This window comes from Mytilus edulis, chromosome 4 (genome assembly GCF_963676685.1).
Source record: "Mytilus edulis chromosome 4, xbMytEdul2.2, whole genome shotgun sequence".
Taxonomy (NCBI): Eukaryota; Metazoa; Mollusca; class Bivalvia; order Mytilida; family Mytilidae; genus Mytilus; species Mytilus edulis.
Window position 1 is genome coordinate 37,009,537 of NC_092347.1, and position 21,356 is coordinate 37,030,892.

The window sequence follows — 21,356 nt, forward strand, 5'->3', positions numbered from 1 at the left end:
CTTTCAAACAACAGCCATTATTTATCAAATCTTCATTGTTTTCTTAGTTATTATTTGGGAAATCTAACAAACTGACTAAAGAGACCTTCTATAAATTTCAAAATAATTGCAATATGAATAAAACAACCGATGTTCAATGTTCCTCAACTTCTAATTGTTTGAACTGGGCTCATCTTCAGCCTTGACCATTTATCTTTAGAAAGCAATGGTGTAAATTTAGATTAGATAACGATTAATTATACTAGATACTTTACAATACGAACCGATGCTCGGATAGAAAAACGAACAGCATTTATATATATGTTAGACTCAGATCTAATCGACGTCCGTTTCTCAAATCGACGTCCAAATCTTACGTCACATTCTCAAATCGACATCAAATACTTTGAACCTCTGATCGACGCCCTATGTGAAGTCATGTATTGCTAAAACTGCGTCCGATTGATTTTAATCGTCTTTAATCGATAATTGTTCAATATAAATAGATAATAAATAACTGAACTTAATTATTTACACTTATATACATGTACATGTTTTGTAGGGTTCAAACATTTTTACATACCTTTTATATTTGTTTTTTTTTAACCCGAAATAGGTATCATGTATATCAAAGTTTATCTTGACTAAAAAGTTAATCGAATCGATCTACAAAGTAGTGTGTCATTCCTATTCATGTTAATAAATGACATGCATATGAGGGTATGCAAAGGAGAAAACAACCTAACGACAAAGAAAACCAAACGACATCTAGAGGGCATTATTAGGTCTTCAACAATAGACAAAATAAAGAAGTACAGCCATTTTGTTTTCTTCAGTATTATAATTCGGACTGTGTAAAATATTTTAAAACAAATTTCTGAGCTTTTCACCTGGAGTAAGACATACACGCAAGAAATTGGCATTTTGTTTTATGTTGTGCACAACTGTTCTAGGTTAAGTGCTCACATGTTTAACCCCGACATATACTTTATTGGCCTGTACTGCAGTGGTTTTCGATGGTTAATGTCTGTCATATTTCTTTTTTCGAATTTTTTTTTTTTAATTGTTTGCATTATTCATGTCATGCCACATCTCCTTATTTTTATGTAATCTCTAAAATTTAAAAATTGATATCACAACCAGTTTTCTTATTTAGTCCAGTATGTTATAAATCTTAAACAAAACTCTTTTTATTTTTTAAATATATATTATTTGTCAAACATAAAATATTCAAAGGTCTAAAAGTTTCAGCTGCTGTCGGCTATTTTTAATTTTGTATTCTGTGTCCAAAATGCATGGACATTGATTAGAGAAGCTAAGAATTGGACGTCGATTAGAGAAGCTAAAAAATGAACGTCGATTAGATAGGCATAAAATTGACCGTCGATTTGGAAGGATATTTTACTGTGACGTCAGATTTGGACGTCGATTTGAGGAATGGACGTTGATTAGAGACCGGACGTCGATCTGAGTCTTACATATATCCCCAACTGCAATGTGATGCTGAGAGGGACAACAAGAATAGATATTGGGTGTATGTCAAGGATACAACATTTCATCTTAGAAGTTAACCAGCCACAAGATTGTACACCCATTGGTCGCTACACGATCTGCAACAAACTGCGAAACCCGTCACCATTTAGTTAGCTCTATATTGCATAGGCTGTTATATAACCAAAGTTGCATTTTTATTTTTGTACAATATTTTGTTACAGTGTACTTTAAATTTGCTTCAATTAATCTCACATTTTTGACGGTCACCATCATGAATAAGCAATTCTAATATTATTACAAACGTTAAGTTCTGAATTTGCAGTATTTTAAGTTTCTGCATTATGCTAAAATTCTACGATTTTTAAAAAAAATTAACTATTATTCGTTAGAACTGTTTTAGTGCATCAAAACTAATGACTGCCCTGTAGAAGTCACTCTTGTCAAAAAAGACTGCAATTGAAATTAAAATATACCGTGCGTGCGTGGAATTATGCACTGTTTCCAATAAATTTAACAATTTAGGAGTCGAGGGGTTAGGACATGAGTAACATAATATATGGTACACTTAATTGGTCTAGTCATGATATAAAATTATTAAAGTATATAGTTTATAGGTCGTATCTGAACAGTGTTTATAAGGGAGTGAACTCCAACAAAAACATCATTGGTGTACTCTAAGGTTTGATTGAAAGAATATACGTATATGATTTGAGGTAGGAATATGAACATATCTCAAGCTATTTAACCATCAATTGTATGTAGGGGCAGGGCATGACCCCCATGATGAACTAGAAAGGCAATTAAGATTAAATATGGGTTACGGATTGGGTTCTGAACTTTTTTAAAAGATAAAGTCTAAACAGAAACATCATTATATGAGGGAGCGGAACATGACCACAGGGAAAAACCCTTAGCTGTACTGCAAAGGTCTTGTCCGTTCTGTGGCCTATAAAATAAAATTGCTTACTACCACTCCATTTTAATTGTGATGTCTCATAAGCAATCAGTACACTTCTATTTCACATTGACATGTCAAGACAGAATGTTGTGTTTTAGGCTGACATATAGAATTACCTATTTGACCTTGACCTTTTATTTGACCTTGAAGGTCAAATATCAAGGTCATTATCCACGGTACATAGCACATCATATTTAGGTGCTGACATTGTGTGTCAAGTATTAAAAAAATCTTCAAGGAAGAGAAAAATGTGTGCTCTAGTAAAACAAACGGGGAAAAAATCAAATATTTTGACCTTGAGATCAAAGGTCAAGGTCAACTGGCAGTTTTAATTTTATAAGACATACTGCCTTATTGTAATACACCTTCATGCCAAATATTATGAGATAGTGTCAAAAGATAAATAAGTTTTCTTGATTAAATACACAGATTATTGTGGAAAATATCTGAAAATAACCCATTTTGATTCCGTTGCCATGGTAACGGTGTAAGAGACCCCCAGCTCAAAAATCATAAAACTTTTAGTACACATGTAAACCTTTATAGAAATATTTAAAACATTTAAAAATTCAAAGTACTTTATGAGATTTCATGTCCTTTTGATGCTCTTTTTACCAAGTATCCAAAATATGCCCAAAATGCCCTTTTTGGACCAGTCAGCCTAAAAATTTAGAAATACTCAAGCTTTAACAATTTGTCAAGTTTTCTAGGACGAATAATGCTTGTTATAAAAATCAATTCAAATACCAGTTAAACATAACCTTATCTAGCATATTCAGAGTAACAAAATTGTGATATTTTTGTAGATTTTTTTGAAATTCAGGCATTTCCAGTAGATGGCGCTGTAAAATCTAAAAATAGCTTAAAATATAATTTTAAAGTTAGAATTGTTTTTCTCTTGACTATCATAACATGTGTGCAAAATTTAATTTTATTTGGTTGACATGTCTTGTGGACCTACTTATAGGCATTTTGCATGGTTCTATCAAAGACTGGGTGTTAAATGTTTATCAATAAATATTTGCAAATGCTTAGCTTCAAATCGTTCATTTTCACAATTTAATAGTTTGTCCAATTAAAGATAGCCAATTGGAACCTTCTTGTCATATATATTAAAATTGTATTAATTTCCTTTGGATCTAATATTTCTTGTTTACTTTAGCAATTTTTCCTCCCCGGTTATTTACAGTATGTTGTTTGATAAAAATGTAGTTCTTCTAGTACTTTCTTCATATAATGTTTAACCAGTCTTTTTTGGATTGCTATTCTTAATTTTGATAATTTGGCTATCTAATTTGATTTCTTATTTTGTTAAACTTATACGTGTTTTACTGTAAAGACCCCATTTTCAGCAATAAGCAATAGTATCATTTACATGAATGATGTTGCTGTATATCCAATCATGGAAAAGTAGTGATTTTTCTGAAATTTGATCAAATGATTACCCTAAATGACTTCTTCACGGATGTAGTTACTACGCGAGTGTCATTTTTTAAAAAGGGGCCCAGTTAACGACTTTAATGCATCCACCTTATATACGGCTATATTATATATATCATGTGATAGCTTATTATCTGTAATAACTGTTTTTCTCGGTCATCAATAATTCGTATGGTGCAATTTTTATTAAATCATGTCAAAGTTCAATAATTAACACCCCTTAATTAAGGTGTTTGCTGGTTCTTGTTTTTTTTCTAAAAAAAAAATATCATATGAACGAAATAGAACAGATTAACAGAATTCTAAAGCAGGTGCACATAAATATGTTAATTGCGCAAAAATTACAGAAAACTGAAATTTAAAAATAAACCTTCAGAAATAATAAAATTGCACTCAAAGCAAAATATTTCTTTATGTATCAATATTTATAAGTTTAAAATGTTTGTCATGTGATAAAAAAAAAAATAAAGAATAAGAAAAATCGAGGAGATATCATATTATATAATTTTCGTGGAAGTGGTTGAAATTAAAAGAAAGGAAACAAACCATGTTTTAATGTATCTATTTAATGAGCTTCTTCTACAACTCAAGTGTGCAAGAAGTACATGTACAGACTAAAAACAATTACAATCAGCTACGAATAAAGTTATGCCCAAACGAATTGACTAGATGACCATTAAAGTATTTGTTTAGTCAGTTTTATGATATATTCATTCTTTTAAGAATGTCTTTCAATGGAGTGACTAATGTTAATCCTCCACTAAATGCAACAGCCATTCCAATGCATCCATTTTTGTGACCTGGATGATTTACTATGTATCTGCATGTTCCAGAATCACCTTGCACCAATGGAAGATTGAGTGCTATCTGATTATACATACGAAATATTCTTCTATCAGTCAAAAAGCCAGAAGGTAGTTGTAAGTGGGCTTGCGAATAAATCCAAAGAGGTTGATATACATTAGCGTTTACGATAGCTGCAGTTGGACCAGTATTAGAAAACTGTACATCTACATCTGATTGTCTTGGAAACATGACATTTTTTTCCGACTTAGTCACTGCTCCAGCACTTATAGTATCAGCTGTTTGTGATGAAATACAAAATTCCTCATGGTCCAAACAACTAGTGTTTAAAAATGGTGACGACAAACCTGTATGATATAAAATATTTAGTATGTATAAGATATGAAGATGGGGAATACGAAACAACACAAGGAATCTGACTTTAAAGTTTTTAATCCGAAAGGACATGGCTTTCGATTTATTTATATTCATCACAGACAAACTTATATATAAGTAAAGCAACATTTAGAACTCGTATTTAACTGATTATAAAAATATAAAAATCGTAAATAGCTCTTATGATTCAAGAGCACTCTCCCAAAATCAATAGGTACTATATAAAGACTGCATGTAAACGATAGGTAAGTCAAACCATTGTCTCGATTATCAAATTAACCGGTCAGCATGTCGACAAGAAGACAGTGTCGCTGTCAGTTTGTAAACTAGTCAACGGATTAGCAAGTCGACAGGTAAACAAGTAATAGGTTCTTTATATCAATTCGTTATATGTTCTTGTCGATACTTTAGCAACATATAAAAAAATCAGTACAACACAATTTTTCAGTAAGGCTGGTCAGCAAGTCTATAGGATAAATATCAATTATTCTTTATATCTTCAGTATTTGTTTTCTAATTTTTTTAGCCACAGGTTAAAGTTTTTGGTCAAGATAGTTTTTGATGAAGTTGAAGTCCAATCAAACTGAAACTTAGTACACATGTTCCCATTGATATAATATTTCTAATTTTATGCCAAATTAGAGTTTTGACTCCAATTTCACAGTCCACTAAATAACAGTGCGAGTACGGCATCTGTGTTCTAGGGACACATTTTTTATTTTTATAATTTATTTGACAACCTTAAACTTTATCCTTAAAAAAAATCTTACCACTTATCTTTACTTTTACACCAATATTTACTAAACTCTAACCGTAATTCTATGGAATAATATAACTCTTACCATATAACCTATATCATATACCCTTACCCAATCACTACCCATTACCCGAACATTGACCCCTATCCTACCCCAACGTAACCTTTAACCTAACCCTAACTTTATTCTAATATTATCAGTCCAGTTAACCAATCAACTTCGTGACTAGTTTATCTATCAGCATTGCTAACTTCAAACTTTTAAAAAACGAATCACTCAATAAGACATGTTTACTTCAAGATAAAAATTTACTATTTTTGTGTATATGCAATTTAATTCGATAGCTAGTCCTTTACAATGATCAACTAATTTTATAACCTGTTTTAAAACAATTTACTCAGTCTATACGTGGTATACTACAATTGCAAATTATATGGTTTATTTGCTAAACAAACAATACCAGTAAGAACTAACTATTTCATTTCCTATCACTATTTCAAACAGTACTATTGAAACATGCGATACATTGTGTAGCCTGTTGTCGTCGCTGAATATTATGGCGCTGCCTATATGCGTCCCTCTACGACGATACTCGTTTCTTATGAATTGCTATTTTAGTTCCATAGCCGACGTCAATTGATCTGTAGTGAGTGATTATATTTTGTGGGGGACTCGGTATTTTCTTGACAACGGTTCACTTAAGACTTAAGGTGGTACCAATCACTACAGGGAGATAACTCTTTAAAAAGTCAGCTAAACGTTTTAATCACGTTTCATTGTCAAGTAAATATTTAGCTTCTAAACGATCAACATTAATGTTTGTCAAACTGCTATATAACCAAGGAAATTTTTCTGAAATTTTGATATTTTTGTCAAAATTAAAGTTAATACTTAGTCAAAATTTAATGAAAATTAAACGAGCCAAATAAATATTAATCAAGGTGTTGGATACCACCTTAAGACCAACCAAATTGAGATTTGTTGCAGTATTTTAAGACATGATTTTGCAATGTACTAAAATGGATATGTGTATCCCTTGTTAATAGATAAACGCTTAATATATTAATTTTAAATATTAAGGCTAAAGTTTTTCATGCATACTAATATGAAGAGCAATCATGAAATTAATACCCCTAGATTTCAAATGAATTACGTGTTGTATCAAAAGTATGTGTTTTATAGTCCAATCATAATCTACTTACCCAGATCAGAAAAATTACTTGGAGAATATGATCCATTTAGAATGTCATTTGGATTTATATTTGCATTACTTAACACTACTAATGCTGCGTCCACACTTGTTCTGCTTTTGTCGTCATGATCAAAAGCTCGCCAAATCACGTTTCCACATTCAACTTGTCCTTGTGGAGTATGTATGTATGCTTTTGCACCTTGAAGCCTTGCAAAATTTGAAGATGACTCAAAAAGAGTTTTTAAATCATACATAACATGTGCACATGTTAAAAAACAATCGAAAACATCTAGATATCGTACAAATCCTCCGAGTGTTCCTATACTTGTTTGCGGTCCAATTTTATCCCCGATTCGTAGAGTAGACAAGAGTTGAGTTTGGGACTGAATCACATCAGTAGGACATCCATTAATAGTATTTGGAAAATGTTCATTCCCTATCGGTATGATTCCTTTCTTTGTGCAATGAAACTGTACACACAGTTCATCTGTGATAATATGACATTTAGATGAGAAATATCTGGACTTACCAATAGATGGACAAATCAGCCCAAGATTATTATGATTGACAAATAAGTTTTGAGCTCGTTCACTTGATATGCCTAATTTTAAATGAAAAGAATCGCGTCTTTTCTTAGAAAGATATGTTAATATATCATTTCCTTCTGATCTGTTTAAGGCATACAGCCTTACGTGTTCAATCATAAATCCTCTAAATTCTTTGGGTAAACCTCGAACTTTACGTTGCAATACTACAACAATTACAAGACTTTTGGAACAGAAATAACGTTTGTCTGTTTCCTTTTCCTTACATATACAACGTACACCAGGATATATATTTACTGCACTTGAAAGCTTTTGTTTATATCTTTTATAAAAAATATTTGTTACGCTCCATGAGAGAACTCTTGCAGTGTGAATGTCGTTGTTTTCTAATGCAATGTCCAATGCTTGTTCAATATTTCTATTGTGTTCTATATTTCGAAGCTTGAATAATATCCACCTACATAGGAAAGGTTGTTTTTTCGCTGATGCTTCTAATAGCAGCGAATTTAATTTATTGTTTCGCGGTAGTTGCTTTTGCTTCATAGTGTATATTGTTTCAAATTCGCTCATATCTTTTCGGTTTTCAAAACTCCTTTTTAGATTACTAATTGAGCTATCAAAATCTGAAACGAAGACAAAATCAATAAAGTATTGTTTTCAAAACGTGTAGATAATTTCAATGCTCTCGTTAAAATTCAAAGTGGCTTTTAAACAAACAAAAACACTAAAACAGTTATTAATCTAAAGCTAGAGGCTCTATAGAGCCTATGTCGCTTACCTTGTTCTATGGGCATGTCAAACTATCAAACAAAAGACACTCTCCAACATTGTAGACGAGAATAAACTTCATGACAGAAATCTTTTTTTAACTTGTATTACTGATCTTATAGTTTATAAAATTGAGAATGGAAAAGGGGAATTTTTAAAGAGACAACAACTCGACCGACCAAAGAGCATATAACAGCCGAAGGCCACAACTGAATTTTCAATGCAACAACAACATCCCGCACCCGGAGGTTGGTCTTAGCCGGCCTTTAAATGAAAATGTGTTCTTGTTCAGTAAAAATGGACGTTATACTAAACTCCAAAACATAATTTTTTTTTATAATAGGCAAACAAGAAAGAAAAATAGTAAAATTTGTCATTTATGGACAATAAGTCCTAAAATAATTTGTTTTAGAGTTTTGACGTATATTGACAATTGGTTAAGCTCATTTTTCTGAACATATCTGCTCCTTTCATATTTTGTCTCTACTTACAACGGTTCAAAAAATAATAGACAAAACTTGCATTCTACCCCTATGTTCTATTGTTAGCTATGTCAGTAATGTTGATTGGTACATGTAATTGGGTTTCTTTGACTATGAAAAGCAATTACTCCTTCAGGGTCCACTTGTACATTTTGACTTATTTGTAGATCATATTTTGCTGAACAATTTTGCTATTTACAGTTAATCTCTATCTATTATAATACTCAAGATAATAACCAAAAACTGCAAAATGTTCTAAATATAACCAATTCAAGGGCAGCAACCAAACAACAGGTTATATGATGCGTCTGAAAATTTCTGGGCAGATAGACCTTGATTGAAAAAACATGTCAGGTTTGCTGTAAATGCTTTTTTTTTAGAGATAAAAGCCAAAAACTACATTTTAGCTCCATGTTCCAGGTTTAGCCATAGTGGAAATTTTGGTTGATTGGTGGTGTCCTTGGACACATTTTTTATAACCATACACCCTAGGAGGATTTTATGCTAAGTTTAATATAGTTTGGCTTTATAGTTTCAGAAGAGAAAATTTTTGTAAAAATTAACGGACGACGACGACGACAACCAAGAACGACGGACACCAAATTATGAGAAAATCTCACTTGGTCATTCTTTGGTCTTTTCGGCTATTCCAAATAATTGAACCTCCTGTACAACGTCAACACTTTAAATTCATTTTAAAGACAAATGGTACATATAGTGCATTTAAATGTTAATGTGCACAATTTGTTGTTTCTTATTAAAATGAATGAAGGCAAGTATTTAACAAAAGATATGTTTTTATAGCAACATCTTACAGTGTTTATATATCACAACTCATTCGCTGTGTCCGTTTCTGATGTGACGTTTTTAATTTTAACTATGTATTACTGGTTAATTATGAAGCCAGGCATTTCGTTACCACAAATTACTTAAAACCTTTACTAAATTCTTGCATAGATATAAATATTTGAATTTGAAATTTGGTTGTACCTGTAAAAAACTTATTTCAAACGGGATTGCACATTTTTATTTTTACGGAGATGGTGTTTACCGCGGCCGAATTTAGAAAGTTAGAAAGCACCTGAGATCACCCCTAGTTTTTGGTGGCGTTGGTGTTGTGTATTCTTTAGTTTTCTATGTTGTGTTATGTGTACTATTGTTTGTGTGTTTGTCCTTTTCATTTTTAGCCATGGCGTTGTCAGTTTATTTTCGATTTATGAGTTTGACTGTCCCTCTGGTATCTTTCGTCCCTCTTTTAGAAACGATCTTGATAAACTAATCCTTAAAGTCTATCAATTCAACACTGTAATTAGATCAAGTCCCCTCCGTGTTTTCGTTATATGTACTTCTTTGTGTATGCATCTGATGAATTAAGCCTCTTTTCGCTAATTTTCATAGTTCTTCCTCCTTGCAACTGCAAGTATACTATTAAACATGTTTTAATTAGTTGTATTGACTTTGCTGATATTCGTAAGAAGCATTTCAATGTCAATAATATGTATGATTTATTTAATAATGTTCCATTTCCAAATATTGTTGCATTTTTAAAAGAAATTGGAATTTATTATAGAATATAAAAATGTTATTCTATTTAAGTCGTTTTTAATTTTTATCACATTATCTTACTGTTAATTTTTATTTGTAAATAATCAATTTGCTTTAGTCTAGAATTTTAGTATATTGAGGACTTTTTGTCTTATTTTAAAAATATGCTTTAAATTATAAAAATATTAGAATTAGCTCTCGTCGCGATATAGCCTTTTTGTGCTAATGCGGCGTAAAGCAACCAACAATCAATCAATCATAGTTCTTCCTTATGTTGTACTGCTACACCACTGCTATATTAAATGGAGGGTTGGGATCCCGTAAATATGTTTTAACGCGCCACATTTTGTATATATTTTCCTATCCAAAGTCAGGAGCCTGTAATGCAGTGGTCTTTGTGTGCTGCTGTTTTACATAATTTTTCCCCACTTTGTTTTTAATTGGGCCGTTAATTTTCTTGTTTGAATTGTATTACATTTTTCATAGCAGGGCCTTTTATATTTGTATATGTGGTATAGGCTTAGCGCATTGTTGAAGGCCGTTTTGTGAACTAAAGTTGTTGATATCTGTGTCATGTGGTCTTATATGAAGAGTTGCCTCATTGGAAATCATACCAGTTTTTCTTTTTTTCAATATTTGATTGCATTAGAAATCGATTCAATCTTCTCAAAATATCGTTGATTCGACAAATTTCTGTAACTTTGCTGTCAACAGGAGGTTTTATATTCGAGATACAAACAATCACCGGAATTGACAACCTTAGTCAGGTTTAGCACGAATTTGGAGATACAGTGTATCTATGCTCACCAACTTTGAAATTAATTTGGACTTTTTTTTATATTCGAGCGCATCTGATGAGTCTTGTATTTATACGAAACCGGTGTATTGTATATTGAATTAGTTTTGTATCTAGAAGTTTTAAAACAATAAAAAAACAAATTTTGTCGATGCCTTTGCTGGTGGACGTTTCATGTATCATCATGCATCTTTTTATATATATTTAAAAGAGGGACGAAAGATACCAAAGGTACAGTCAAACTCATAAATCTATAACAAACCGACAACGCCATGGCTAAAAATGAAAAAGACAAACAGAAAAACAATAGTACACATGACACAACATAGAAAACTAAAGAAAAAACAACACGAACCCCGCCAAAAACTAGGGGTGATCTCAGGTGCTCCGGAAGGGTAAGCAGATCCTGCTCCACATGTGGCACCCGTCGTGTTGCTTATGTGATTACAAATCCGGTAAATAGTCTAATTCGGTAGGTCACATTCATGAAAGGGAAGGGGATTGTAGTTACGACGTAAGGAACATATCCGATATCATTTGTGAAACGGTTATTCCATAACGGTCAACCAACTCGTGATGGCGTCCGTAAAATTTACGAAGGGATGATTTCAACTTCACCATTTGGAACTCTTAGTTCAATAGCTTCCTTGTGAGCAGTAACCCTCTATAAAGAAAATCATGATAGGAAATGCAAGCACAGGAATATCGTATTTACCTTCGATGTCTGATGTATGATTAAGAAAGCGTCAAGAGCGCATGATACGCTCTTATTTTTCATAATGAAACGGATGCAACAACGAAATGGGATATTAACTTAAAGATGCATTTTATCATTAGCAAATAAAAAGACTCGCATGAAAAAACATGCAAAAAGATACCTTTCATCATATAAGTAATGTGTAAAAATTACTGTTAAAATTCCCTTTGGAACCATCGAATAAAAACCAGACAACTAAAATAAAATCAAAAGCGATTCTATATTCATCAACTCCAGCAAAAGTGTTCCAGATTGTAGTAATTGAGGCTAGAGCTATTGTTTGACAATTCTTACATTCATTATAGAGTCAATGCCTTTGTTTTGTGCTGTTCAGCTTTGCTTTAAGGCTGTACATTTCTGATAAGCCAACAATTTCTTAACCTGATTTTTGTGTTTATAAGACTGTAATAAAATGATTGGTGAAGAAAAAATCATATGTTGGTGCACTTTCTTTTTTGCTACAGCCCTTTAAAAACACCCAATTTCGATGATTGTCTGATTTTTCAACTATTTTTTTGGCTATTGTGGTGAAAAAGATTACATTTCCACAATTAAACCTTTTTTCATACTTTCAATAAAGATGAAGTGAACCAATCTGAATAAATTTAACTTACAAAAACTATAGGTAGGTGTTAGTATAAGAAAGTTTTATCATATTTTGATGCTTTTTTTTGGGTCAAATTTACCATGCTGTAAATTTTGTAAATTTGTGATTTTTCAAAATGCTTATTATTTTAACTTTTTTGTTATAATTGATTGAAATGATACATATTTAAGAAGTTTGAAAAGAAAAAAAGTAATATGGAATGTACATGCTTCTGGTAAAATCATTCATTGTATCCCTCATCCATTTTCTCAAAATTTTGGCTAAAAAGACTCACTTGATTGGTAATAAAATTTGAAAAATTAATTACTCAAAAACTACTCATTAATAGATACATAATTTGTTCACAGAGTTAAGTTTAATTATAACATTTTTTAAATTCATTGATATTTTCCACTTGTATCACATGTTTGGGAAATAATTCCAGAACGAGATTTTAACGAGACTTAAACGTCAGAAGAATACATCCTTAAATGCCTTAGTGTTAGAGATAAAGCCAAAAAACTGCATTTTACCCCTTTGTTCTATTTATAGCCATGGCGGCCATCTTGGTTGATGGACCCGGTCATCGGATACAGTTTTTAAACTAGATACCCGAACGATGATTTAGGCCAAGTGATGAGAAAAGCTCACTTGGCCCTGTGGGCCAGATGAGTTAAATATAATAAAAATGTTTATGTTTTTTTTAATGATAATCACACTCTGTGTAAGGGAACAGAATGATACATTCTAAGAACTCCATATAATATATATTTTTAAATGAAGTAGAATTAATCTAATGCAGTTGTAAAGAAATGTTAATAGGCTCATATTCATATTAGTATTCTCACCTTTATATTTTGCAGATCCGTACACTGATTGCAGAAAAGTATACTGCCCTTCTAGTCTTTTGTCTACGATACAATTGATATCTATGTTGTCACATTGCAGTTTCATTTTGTAAAACCAGTCTGCAATGAGATATTTGAAAAGATATTACATTTTACAAAGTGTATGAACCGGAGTTGCCAAAATAAAAATAAGCAACACTTAATAAATGATATGCATCCGAAAGACCTATCTTGATTCACTTTTATCACAACGCTCATAGCCGAGTATATAACCATTTATATGCACCTGTTGGGCACATTTTAATACCAACCCTTTTTTGAAGGGGTTCGTTTATTGTGTGGTCAGCCGGTTCAAAAGTTGCATCTTCAACAGGTTTAACGATAATGTAAATTATCATTTAAGAGTTTCTTTACTAGGCTCTTACAAATATTTATCTTTAGGTGAAGAAATTGAAACTACTGTAAAAAAATTTAATACAGCTGTATATTAAATATAATATTCTTTAGAATAAAAATAAAATATATTTGGACTCTTGTATTTTCAAAAGTTAAATATTTCATATTCAAAACTCAGCGTTGTGTTTAAGACATTCACATACTACGATTCAACTGTAATATACACGCAACATTACTTTTCACATAAAGTAAAGCACAATCCTGAGGAGTTGTATCGGTCACTTGTCAACCGCAATACTATTAGATCTGCTTTTCTAAGAATCCGAATCAAACTGTTATCAAAAGCATAATAAAAACTTCATGGGATTCTTGTACACGAACAATAGTTATATACCTATCTTTTTGATAAGGTAACAACAGCCAATAAAATCACTGAAATTGTTTAACCTTATATTAGAAATATATCTGTTATTATAATTTGGGATATAGTTATATATATCAAAAAGGGATAAAAAATAAAAGAAATAAATATAAGTGTTCTTTTGATTAGTGGTAAAGCATTAAAATAATACCTCCTTCTTGGGTCGAACTCATTGAAAATACTACATCTGGTCAGAGAGTTTCAAATTCTAAATGACATTTATTCATAATTATAATTTCTTGTTGGATAAATAGGCTTTTTTTACCTGTAAAAAACACATGTACTTAGGTAATTAAACCTTATTGAATTGCAAATTGAATGCCACATCTTTTAATTTTGACAAACGTTATTTAAATTAAATAGAAATAAATTTTAACTGCAACTTTGGAACACATTTCCTTTTATCAAGTATTACCAGACTTAACTAATCGATCAAATCGGTAATCGAACACAAATCAATCATATTTGATCAGTACTCGATTGATGACTTGGAGTCATCGATCAGTAATCGATCAAACTCTCTCAGGAGTTTGATCGATTAGATTACTGATCGATTTAAGACCGATTACTGATGAATTAGGGATTGATTATTGATAGATTAGTGATTGTATTATTATTGAGAAATAATTATTCAAGAAAGATATAAAATCACCTCTTTCTGACATATTCGTGGTATATTTGAAGCACAAAAAAAGAAAATTGGCATAATTTTGTTTAATGTCAACATAAGAAGATATAAAAAACATATTTTGTACAGTGTTTTTTAACTATGTTATAACATTCAGCTTGTGGACGTGTTAACCATATCAGGTGGTTTCTTAAAATATCTTCCCATAAAATACTCAGAAGTATATAAAAAACAGTTAACATATAGTGAATGTGAAAATGAACACCAAATAATATCAATAAAATTGAGAATGGAAATGGGGAATGTGCCAAAGAGACAACAACCCGACCATAGAAAAAAACAACAGCAGAATGTCACCAACAGGTCTTCAATGTAGCGAGAAATTCCCGCACCCGGAGGCGTCCTTCAGCTGGCCCCTAAACAAATATATACTAGTTCAGTGATAATGAACGCCATACTAATTTCCAAATTGTACACAAGAAACTAAAATTAAAATAATACAAGACTAACAAAGGCCAGAGGCTCCTGACTTGGGACAGGCGCAAAAATGCGCGGGGTTAAACATGTTTGTGAGATCTCAACCCTCCCCTATACCTCTAGCCAATGTAGAAAAGTAAACGCATAACAATACGCCCATTAAAATTCAGTCCAAGAGATGTCCGAGTCTGATATCAGAAGATGTAACCAAAGAAAATAAACAAAATGACAATAATACATAAATAACAACAGACTACTAGCAGTTAACTGACATGCCAGCTCCAGACTTTAATTAAACCGACTGAAAGATTATGATTTTATCATATGAACATCAGGCACAATCCTTCCCGTTAGGGGTTTAGTATCATACCATCACAATATTTCAAAAAAATGAAGATAGATTGTATATAGATTGCTTGCTGTAGTCAAATGGTATGCCGTAAAAAGTGAAGAATATTGTTCTTTTATTCATAATTGTCTTTATTTTCTTCTTTTTCACATGTTGAGCTGATTCCTCTATGTCTCTCTTTTTGTGTCTCTGCTTCATTTCACTTTCACATTGGGAAGGTATTTCTATGAAAAAAATTAAGTTTGTTATCGATATTTTAATAACTTATATCTGAATAATGAGATACAAATGTATGCATGTTTTACAACACGACTGAATAAGTTTATGCAGCCATTAATTTATGCCTTTTGATTTATTCTGTGTTTTGATATTTTGAATATTTGTTTGGAATCACTACTATTCTTTTTGAAAGTGAATATTCAGATTTCAGGACTAGAACTTAATAAATATGAATATATACAAATATGTAAATGAAAGCAATAGTATACATATGAATAGATTGATCAATGTTTAAGGTCTAGTGGGAAGTTATATATGTTTCTTTTGGAGAAGTGAACATTGCACATGCTTTAGACTATACTGACACAGTGGAGTGAGATTTTAACATGCATGTTCACCAAAAAGGTTAGCATGTTACTTCGAGACCGCATCTAAGCATTTTTAATGCCACAGAAGATTCATTTGTCTATGAAAGAAAATAATTATATAAAAATCAGTAAAATATTTACCTCTTGATGGGTTTGATGAACTTATCTTCTCCTTAACCAACTTCACAAGATCGGCTTTCTTGTCTTTGCTGGTAAACCTCACACCATTTTCTTTCAAACGTGATTTCAATATCTGTACTGCAAAAGTTGAAAAAACTTAGTAAGGATTACATGTTTTAAACATTTTTCTTGATTATAACATACCGGTACTTGCAAAGTAATGATTTCAACTACACATTGTCTTGATAATTCCATACTTACCATATTCATTATAAAGAAATTTTCAGCACATTCAAATGTGACATATTTAAAATAAATTTTTTGGGAATCTTCATAAATGCTGTATGTAAATCTATGGTAAAATGGTCCTGAGATGTACTAATGATTTGTAACAACTCTCAAAAGGAAATACTGAGATTTGCAGGTAAATATATTTTAGTTATTTTTTGTGTATTATTAAATTCGAATTATTTCAGAGCAAAATAAAGAGATAGAGCATATACATACCATCAATTAGTTGTTGTCTACATGAGCTGTCCATTATGAAGTATCCATCTTTAGGTTGTAGAATGAGTTTTAAGAAAAATTCAGCTGATGAAACCCATTTAAATGTTTTTGTTATAATAAGACTGCCTGGTACTGTTTCTTGCTGCTTGTTAGTTGACCTGAGAATTTGAATGGCAAAATATGTTGTGGCAACACCTTCATTGCCTTATTTTCCAAATGAGGATGGGCACATTTTCCTTTAACAGATGGCTTAACTATTCTCATTAATTTTCCAAAGCAAAAAAATCAATTATTCCAAGTAGCTATAAAATCTCCTCTGGTCAAATGTTTATCTTGATTTAAAAGACCCTCGGCTGGTAAAAATTTATCAAATATGGCATAATTTGAATAAAACCTATTCAAACGTGACTGTTTTGGGTATTACCATGGTAGTTCTAGTATCATGAGTAATTACATTCGCAGTTTTACTAAACAAATGTGTCATATTTTAAATTGATTCCGTTGCTTTATATCTTTATTTATATATTTTTTAATTACAAAAAACATTCCCTGCATTATTAACTATAAATCTATACTAGGCTTAAGCTAATCGTGAAAATTCTCTAGTAACCATAAAATATATCTGAAACATTCAACATAATATGAATAACATATATGCATTGAAAATACTAGACACAATTCAGTCTTTATCAGCTTTATTATTTTTATCTTAAAGGTGATATATATAGATTCTACCACTGCATCGAGTGTAATACGATATTTATCCACTCGAGACAGTTAAATTTTCAAATTAAAAACGCGAGAGTGGATAAATATCGTATTACACGAGATTTGGTGGTGGAATCTGTTTCTCTAATGATTTTCTAACATTATGCAGGCAAACTTATTCCTTCTTTTCGAATGATCTGCAAAAAGATGTGTTCTTTCTATGTGACGTCATCGTTTTTGCAAGCCGTCACAATAGGAAATTGAGAGCAAAGCAAAAAAATTTGACGTCATAATCGGATTTTAACCAATGAAGCACTGAGATCAAACGAACCACACGTTGATTAAATTTTTTTTATACAATGGGTGCAGAAAGCAATAAATTGACGAAGAATTAGAGAAATATATATATATATGTGTGTAAGCGTAAAATAAGGGGAAGTTGTATTATGTTTATTGTAAAAATGTGTTTATAAATTTCTTATTTCAAATTGTTGTTAAAATTACAAGCCAGGTTAATAATTGATAGATACAAAAAATAGGTATAGGTTGGTTCAGACATGGTCGACTATGGTTCAGACTATGTCAAGCATGGTTCAAACTAGGTCGGGTATGGTTCAGACGCGTATAAAATGGTTAAGGTGTTGTCCAGTAAAGGTCAAGTACAAATTCAGACTGCTAAGTATGGTTTAGACTACAGTCGAGTATTATCAAGTAGATTTCAGACCAATTCAGACTGGTCGAGTAAACATCAGTACAATTGAGTACAGATATGGGCCATTTCAGCCTTTTACTGCTTAGTAGAGATACATGTTGAAAACAAGAACTGAGATAGAGGCATAAACTTGAAATGGACCGGGAAGGTTGAATCGAAGGGGAAAGCGTCACCACCCAGGCACGCATCACTCGTAATGAAAACTGACACTAAGATAAAGTATCAACATCGGGAGTAGAAAAAATGTAAATATACCGATAAACAGTGTCTGTCAATCCTTGTGATCACCGTACAATATACTGTATAGTTATCTAAATATCGCACTTGAATGCCAGTTGCGCAAAATTTAATATATTGACAACAAAGTGTGAGCAAATCAAACATAATAGGTTAAAATGTCTAAAATTTGGATACAGCAGTTTAACATTGTGTTATTGTGTAAATCGGCCACGGCTGAACAAAATTTTAAGAAGATCAAAATTGGATTTCAGACATTAGATTTATTTTCAAATGCACCATCATTTATGGAACTAATTTCATTCGAATGTTTACTGAAGTGTTTGAAACAAAAATCAATCAAGAGTTCGACCAAATACTTCTTAAACATAGATTGGTGGTTTACTTGTTTTTTAAACAATCGGGACTGTTGTTTGTTGTTTCGTAAGCTTGATATGAATGAAGCCATCCTACCTTACTTTTAGAGATCATTTTTGGAATATGACGTTAACATACACACAACACAACTATACATACATTTCAAAGTATAATTCTGACAAATTATGGTATGTACCTGTATGCATATGCGGAACAAATCTGAATTTACTGACACTAAGTTGATCAGGTTGAGGATGAAAATCTGAAATATATAACATGTTACGATATTGTGCATACCTAAAATACAGTACCAAATATTCCATGTTGATTTCTTAATTAAATCAAATGTAATATTTGATAATATTTCAAATATCACATTACTGATGTGACTTTCTTCTTAAATTCGTACATACTAGGGAAGAGCTGAGAAAAACGATATATTTTCGTAATTGTTATATCGACTTAAATTTAGATATTGATAAAATTTGTTATCAGAACTGTCCTTGAATAAATACAATACGTCTTGTTCTAAATGTGATTTCAATTGTATTAGAAGTTTAGATTACTCCTTGAAAAAATGTTTCATTGATTAGTTTTACTGTACAAACAATTAAACTTGTTTTGGTGAAAAAATATGTACAGCAAACGCAACACCTTCTAATCATTTATTTTATCAACCTTAACAAAATAGACTACTATCAGAATGACCATTACTAGTTCCGTTTTTTGTAGAATGGGTATAATTTATAGGCAAAAATGATAAACTAAATCGGTAAACTGGTCAACAGAAATTTAAATAGAACGGAAATTTTCCAAATTCACAATTTTACTACAATTCAAACGCTGTTGTTAATTGTTACTAGGTACCATATCAAATAGCCAAGTAATGCCGATCATTACCACGAAAGACGTGTCAAGGTCCGTATTTGGATTTGTTTACCTCTTTTCCAGTAACACATAGAACCTATTTTCATGAGCTAAATTTCTAAAAATTCTAACTTAGTTACGATTAACTAAGTTTCCCATGCATATTTTCTGCTTTTATTATTTTTGGCCACATGAGGTTGTTAAAGTGTTAATACAATTTATACAAAAGTTCCGAACTCAACGGAAAATTCAAAAACCGGGTAAGTCCACAATGACTTTATCGTCCAAGTCGAACTTATAAACTGTTCATACAAATAGTTACACAGCAACTTATCATGCATAAACACTAAACTCTTCTTCATGCAAAACACCTATACACCAAAAACTCCTTATATACATGAAATGTTACCTTACTATATGAGCCAACCATACCAGAGTGTATATGAAATATCAAAGTACCATGCTGGTAAAAACAAAAGAAAGTCGATGTTTACATGTATTTCATTAAGAAAACATCCGTATAGCAATTAATGTACTAGGGAACACACAATCAAAGCATAATCATTATACTAACAAAGGGTTCTACCGCTAGGTCATCTCAAGGTATGATGATTTTAAAATTGTCAGTTAAGTATATTATTAATATAATTAAACATTACTTTTAAAATGTTCCACTCTCGTTAGCGAATTAATATTACTTTCATAATTGCACTAACATCCAAATGAATACTTACAGTTATAAAGGTACAACAACAGAGCTGTAATAGGAACAATGTCTACACCAACAAAATCGATAAGAAAGAAACCTAAAAACGACAAAAAAACCGAAATCATGTAAAATAGATGTTCTATTGGGTAGGAGTGATGAGCAACATGGTCTTACTTTAAAGAATTTTTCGATCGAACCGATCGGGAAATGATCGTGTAGAGATCGAGTTTGGTCGGAATACAAATATTTTACTGATCAGTACTCGATCATCTCGACCTTTGCTCAACTAATATCCGATCATTTTCCGATCAACGCTAACCTGTTTGATTTTTGGTCCAGATTAACTCGACAAATGCCCGATAGCTTCACGATAACTGCGACTTCTATATATTCTAATCTTAGACCAACTCGACCGATACCCGATCTCTTCGCGAACACATTCGACCACTCTTCGATCTCTACATACACGAGTTGACATGACTGCTACACGATTTTCCAAAAGTGTGTACAGATCTTATTAACTCTCATATGTTTGCTTCACAAAAATATATGGTCACTAGTTTAATTTTTACTGTACACAAATTCCTCCATGTACAGTATGTGTTTGTATTTTTGCAAGGAGGGGTAAAATTAAAAAAAAAGATATAAAAGAAACTCAAAGGTCGAAAACAAACCGACGCAGCTATAGCGAAAAACGAAAACCGACGAGAAGACAAACAACAGTCCACATAACACACCATAGAAAATTAAAACTTTAAGCAACACGAAACCCCACAAAACCGGGATGATCTCAGGTGTTCCGGAAGGAAAGTAGATCCTGCATTTTGGCCCTAGAGGATTTTTTCAAATATGAAAGTAATTGTGCATTAACATTCATTATTAGACAGCTGATCACTTATTTAGCCTTCAAAGTTACTTTCTACGAACATCAAGATTATATTTTACCTGTTTTAT

General features: G+C 31.6%; 1 protein-coding gene across 1 annotated transcript; it reads right to left on the reverse strand.

The window, feature by feature from the left end:
• Positions 1-4,421: 4,421 nt before the first annotated feature.
• LOC139519597 (uncharacterized) lies at positions 4,422-20,493 on the reverse strand. Its single transcript, XM_071311778.1, has 5 exons — positions 20,428-20,493; positions 19,023-19,088; positions 13,328-13,447; positions 7,011-8,168; positions 4,422-5,022 (listed from the first exon to the last, which is right to left on the reverse strand). Exons 2-5 carry the CDS (start codon positions 19,030-19,032, stop codon positions 4,571-4,573), a joined length of 1,740 nt encoding a protein of 579 aa, XP_071167879.1. The 5' UTR covers positions 19,033-19,088; positions 20,428-20,493; the 3' UTR covers positions 4,422-4,570.
• Between the last annotated feature and the right edge of the window lie 863 nt (positions 20,494-21,356).

Coding starts and splice junctions, on each gene's coding strand:
- LOC139519597 (XM_071311778.1), bottom strand. Junction 8,169..13,327: donor CGGATCTGCAAAATATAAAG/GTGAGAATACTA, acceptor TCTTCGTTTCAG/ATTTTGATAGCTCAATTAGT. Junction 5,023..7,010: donor AAGTAATTTTTCTGATCTGG/GTAAGTAGATTA, acceptor TATATCATACAG/GTTTGTCGTCACCATTTTTA.